Source organism: Entamoeba nuttalli, assembly GCF_000257125.1.
Source record: "Entamoeba nuttalli P19 unplaced genomic scaffold asmbl_1903, whole genome shotgun sequence".
Classification (NCBI taxonomy): domain Eukaryota; phylum Evosea; order Mastigamoebida; family Endamoebidae; genus Entamoeba; species Entamoeba nuttalli.
Genome location: NW_008574937.1, coordinates 1 through 5407, shown reverse-complemented (window position 1 = coordinate 5407; position 5407 = coordinate 1). Strand labels below are relative to the sequence as shown.

General features: G+C 24.8%; 5 protein-coding genes across 5 annotated transcripts; 1 reads left to right on the top strand and 4 right to left on the bottom strand.

Moving 5' to 3' along the window:
• Window positions 1-851: 851 nt before the first annotated feature.
• Window positions 852-1552, bottom strand: ENU1_001460 (hypothetical protein; the record flags this gene model as incomplete). Its single annotated transcript, XM_008856435.1, has 2 exons — window positions 852-1163; window positions 1223-1552. 2 exons carry the CDS (start codon window positions 1550-1552, stop codon window positions 852-854), a joined length of 642 nt encoding a protein of 213 aa, XP_008854657.1.
• A 623-nt stretch (window positions 1553-2175) lies between these two features.
• ENU1_001450 (vacuolar sorting protein 9 (VPS9) domain containing protein) lies at window positions 2176-3999 on the top strand (the record flags this gene model as incomplete). Its single annotated transcript, XM_008856434.1, has 1 exon — window positions 2176-3999. The coding sequence occupies one exon, from the start codon at window positions 2176-2178 to the stop codon at window positions 3997-3999; it is 1824 nt and encodes a 607-aa protein (XP_008854656.1).
• A 37-nt stretch (window positions 4000-4036) lies between these two features.
• ENU1_001440 (hypothetical protein) lies at window positions 4037-4489 on the bottom strand (the record flags this gene model as incomplete). Its single annotated transcript, XM_008856433.1, has 1 exon — window positions 4037-4489. The coding sequence occupies one exon, from the start codon at window positions 4487-4489 to the stop codon at window positions 4037-4039; it is 453 nt and encodes a 150-aa protein (XP_008854655.1).
• A 145-nt stretch (window positions 4490-4634) lies between these two features.
• On the bottom strand, window positions 4635-4820 carry ENU1_001430 (metal-dependent phosphohydrolase, putative; the record flags this gene model as incomplete). Its single annotated transcript, XM_008856432.1, has 1 exon — window positions 4635-4820. One exon carries the CDS (start codon window positions 4818-4820, stop codon window positions 4635-4637), a length of 186 nt encoding a protein of 61 aa, XP_008854654.1.
• A 69-nt stretch (window positions 4821-4889) lies between these two features.
• On the bottom strand, window positions 4890-5315 carry ENU1_001420 (metal-dependent phosphohydrolase, putative; the record flags this gene model as incomplete). The annotated part of the gene is made up of 1 exon (XM_008856431.1): window positions 4890-5315. The coding sequence occupies one exon, from the start codon at window positions 5313-5315 to the stop codon at window positions 4890-4892; it is 426 nt and encodes a 141-aa protein (XP_008854653.1).
• Between the last annotated feature and the right edge of the window lie 92 nt (window positions 5316-5407).

Genomic DNA, 5407 nt, shown 5'->3' with positions numbered 1-5407 from the left:
AAAAATAACATAATTATATCATTTTGTGTTATAAATTTGAGACTTTTTAAATAAAGACTTAGAGATTAGTATTAAATATGAAGAAGATAATTATGCATTTCTATATTATAAAGTATTTACTGGTAAAGCATTAAATAAGATTAAAATACTTTGTTGAAGAAGACCAAATTCTTCTTTTAAGATAATGATTAGTTATTCAAGAATATCCTTACATGTTTGACAACTTAATATGAAGCATATAAGATGATTTTATAATGACATAATCAAATAGCAGACTCGTTTTATTTTTATGATGGAATATTAGAAATATGTGTTTATTATTTTAATCTAATAAGAAAATCTTCTGTATTCAATAAATACAACTGTTCATAGAAAAAGAAAGAAGTTGTTACATTTAACATCTATTTGTTTGGCTGATATAATAATGATTCTAAACTTAAAGTTATTTTCAACAATAAAACTTACAACAAATATCTAGTGATTTTATGAGTGTCATCTATTAAAATAATAACTATTTTATTTAATTATGCTATTTTAAAATATATTAATAAATTAAAGGAATATAATAATATAGATATTATCAGGAATGATTTTTTTAGAAATAAGATAATGATAAATAAAGAGTCTAATATTATTTATTAAAATAAAATACTACAAAAAGAATAAGTGTAAATAATAAAAACTGTTTATCACAAAGAAATACTAATGGCATCATAATTAATAACTGAAAAGATTCTTCAAACGCTTCAAATGAATATAAATTATTCAAAAATATAAAAATACATTGTTACAGTTTTTACATTTCTTTATTTTTAATAAATAAAACGAATGAAAAATAAATGAATTACAGACTATCTTAGATAGAAAGGAATAACCAAGTCGTCCATTGTAGTAGAAGATTCATTTGCTTTATTATATACAAAAGCATAAATTATAGAAATAAAAAAGTTCAAAATAAAAACCCAACGAATAATTGCGAGGAAAATCCCAAAGAATGGGAAATGGAGTTGACCAATATTATAAATATCAACTTGGGTGTTAAGGTATAAATTTGGATTGATGATATGTTGTAACAAAGGGACTCCTCCAAACCCAATCAATAAAAGTCCAATAACTTCTACTAATTTGCTATAGTCTCGTTTTCTCAAAGAAATAAATTCGAGCTATAAAATAAGTCTTATTCATTTGTTGAGTATAAACAAATAATTAATTATAAACAAACTTTAAACCCTCCATTTTCTTGTTTACTACAAAAAATTCCAAGACAATGAATAAGCATTAAAATGATTGTTGAGATTCCATAAACCCATGGTGCAAACACACCAAACATTGAAATAATCTCATCAAATACACCACGTTCATTTACCCAAAATCCACATAAAATACCACATTCAGATCGTTTTGGTAAAGACACTCCATCAATAGCCATACAAATACCAACAATAATAATACTAACACAGATAACAAAACCAATAAAAATTCCTATTGCTTGAAAAATTTCTCTTCTAGTTTTAGTTCTGAGGACTTGCTTAAATTTGTGCTGTAATTGCATTTCCTTGTTACTAAATGATTGTAATTCATTTAACTCTTCTTCTCTTAAAAGCTCACCTTTTTGTTGTTTATCAATAAGAACCATTTGGTGTTTGTTGAGGTCTCGAATTTCATCTTGTATTTCACTTGCTTTTACACTAACAGGTGTTGTACCAAATAAAGTTTTGATGATGATACCAATTGCCTTAGGAAATGTTATACATAATTCAATTAAACCAAAGGAAGAAAGAAGAAGAACAATCGAAATGAGAAATCGTTCTGAATAATCTAAACTTAAGTTTTGATACATCCCACTTGATACCTCTTTCCATTGAGTTTCACCATGAACAATACAAATGATTGCCAAAATAAAGGCAATAAAAAGAGAAAGTAATGGATATTTTAAAGAATCATATAAATACCATACTAATATTTGATGAATTGGTTCAGTGCTTAAATGGCCATGAAGGAATGGTAAAAGGAGATAAGCAAAAATAAATAACAATCCATAACTAAAAGTTGTAAGAGTATAGTTGAGCATAATACTAAAAAGAAAAACAAAAAAGAACTAGTTAATTAATAGTAAAAATAATAAAAATGAAAATTAAAAAAATAACTAAAAAGAAATAATTCTATCAGTAGTAAATGAAATATGTTTCTGATGGAAGAAAAAATAGTTGGGTTAATATAGATGAAAGTGAAGATAAAGAAAAGATTAAAAATTATTTTCCTCAATTAATTCAAACATTCTGTAAAATGCATCATTTTGACTATAAAAAGCCACTAGAAATTAGAAATAAATTAGTTGGTCAAATAACTAATAACCCATTTTTTATTGAATTATTATCTACTCCACTTGGAGCCCAAGCTGTATTTTATGCAATTAAAAAGAAACTCACTCTTGTTGTTCCTTTAAATCCACCTCCTTTATCTGTTGAGTTTCTAGCTTCACATATGATTTATAGACAAGGTGGTAAAAAAGACTTTGTTTCTATTAATGGAATATATGGAAAGATAGAATCTGAAGGATTATCTCCATACAGTGATCAATTAATACCATTTCCTATGGTTATTCATCCTGAACTTATTAGTGATAGATTTTTATTTGATAAAATGAAACCAAAAATAACTCATATATCTGATGGTGGAGCATCAATAATTGAAGGATGTTCATGTGAGACTTCAATAGGATTTTTTCCTGTATTATTTATATCACAAACAATGAGATTTGAAGGATGTGAATGGGGATATTTATCAGAAAATGTGACTAAAGAATGGAAATTACCTATGTACTGTCCTGTTTGTATTCAAGAAATTGACGTTAATCAAATGAATGTAGAAAATATCAATGAAGTAACTAGAAAGTATAATTCAAATAAGTCACTTCCTAAACAAATTTTTAATGATGTAAAATCAAGAAAAGAAGCTGAAGCAAAAGAAAAAAGTCGTCTACAAAGAATATTTAAAGAAGATAATGTTATGTGGTTATATTCTAATGTTAAAGAAGAAGAGAATGAAATAACTCAATTAATTGCAGGTTCAATGAAAGATGAAACAGTGACAATGTATATAAATGCTACAAAAACACAATTTCCAGACCTTGTTAAAGGTAAATCAATGGAAGAACGTGCAAGACTATTACAACGAGTTGTTGATGGAGTAAAAAAGAAATTACCTCAACCTATTCAAGAACGATTTAATAATAATCTAACTGAATCAGAACTTGGAAGAAAAATTTTAGAGAATATCTTTAGTTCAATGTTATTTGAGTATATTTGGCCACCTTGTTATGATAAGTTTCAGACAAGTAAAGAAGTTGTTAATGATATGAAACTTGAACAAATAATTAAAATTCATCAATTTATTCATGCAAGTCATTTAGATGTTAACTTTCTTGATGAACCTTCTGGTCAAAAAGGAATTAGACAAATAATTGGAATATTAAGAAAAATGAATAATTTTAAAACTCCATCACAAAAACTTATACAATTAGCTAATGCATTTAAAATACTTCAATCATTAACTTTTTCATTATTACCACCTGGTGATTCAGTAACTGCTGATATATTATTACCTTCATTTATTTACATAGTAATTAGAGCAAATACATCACATCTTGCATCAACATTATCTTATCTTTCCGCTTTTTCACAACGAGGAGATGTTAATGGAGAATATTCATATTATATTACTAATCTATATGGAGCTATATCATTTTTATTAGAGATAAATGGAAATAAGCTAACGATAGAACAAAAAATATATGATGACGCTGTAACAAAAATGAAAAAAGAAATTTCACAACAAAAAAACTTATTTGATATTAAAAGAGAAAATGGAATTGCTTTATTTGAAAGATTTAAAACTGCAGAAACATTCAATGAATATGATAAAATAGAACTTTTAAAGAAATATCAAATGATTATAAAAGAGAATGCATTAATGAAAGAAGAGATTTCTAAATTATAATTGAAACAATAAAGTATTTTAATTAAACCAAACAATATTAGTTCTTTGATATTAACCAATTTTGCATTGATTGAGTATGATTAATATATGATTGCATTAATTTCTCACATGTTTCTCGTTTAGAAATAATACTTTGCATCTTTTTATAAGCATCATAAATATTTTGATTAATAACTCTCATTAATGTTAATTGTTCAAGACAGTTTTGAATAAATTTATCAATTTCTTGTTCAGAGCCAATTGAGTGAAAAGGTTGTATTTGAATTTGATTTTTTGGAATTCCCATTAAACAACTTGATGATAAAAAAGTTATTTCTTTAATTAATTGTTCAATAGAGTCATTAATATGTAATACCATTTTTAATTCTTGTTGTTTTAATTCCATTAAAGGTTGTTTTAATGTTTCATTTAATTGCGTTAATTCTTTTTCTATTTGAATTTGAATATCATTCATTAAATTTTGAATTGATAATTGAACATTATCACTCATATTTTTACTTGTTTTCTTCAATTTTGAGTTTTTAAGTTTTATTTACATAAAACATTAATTTTCTAATACTTTTATAAAATAATAAATAAAATAAAAGAAATTACTTTTAATTTAAAATTCCTTTTTCTAAAAGATGAATTATAAATTATTTTTGGTCATGAATTAAGTCATAATAATGATTTAAAAATTCATCTAAATTTCCTTCTGGTAAAGCAGGATAAGTTTTTCCATTATTATCTGTTATATGACCCTTTAAAATTTCATCAAATTGAGAGTCCAATATCCCATTAATTCCTCTAAAAGCTTCACATACTTTTTTTCCCCAAACCATATACCCTTGAGCAACTTCATATGGCTTACTTATTTATTAATTTACAACATCTATTTAAGTTTATTTAAATTAATAAAGAATAAAAACAAACAATGGACATGGTATAGTAGAAATTATTGATCCCATGTTGTGTATTTTATCTGCATACTTAATCATTTTACCTCCATAAGAGATTGTTTTACTATGCTCAATTTGTAATTTTTTTCTTGTTACTTTATCAAGTTTTTTATCATCTGTTGCTTCACGTACATATTGTGTAATTTGTTTACCAAAATGTTCTTCTAATTCTTCAAATGTGGTGTCTGTGTCTTCTACAGTATCATGTAATAATGCACCACTCAATATCTCAATATCATTAATACCTGCATCTCTTAATATTTTACATACTTTAATTGGATGTTCAATATAAGCTGTACCATCTTTTCTTAATTGAAATCTATGTTTGTGGGTAGCAAATTCTAATACAGACAAGAAAAAGTCAAAATCTAAATTCATCTTCAAATAATATATTATAAGTGAATTAATAAGTTCTTGTTTTTTAACTTCAAATATTTTTTAATAATAAAGCAATTAATTAAGTATTAATA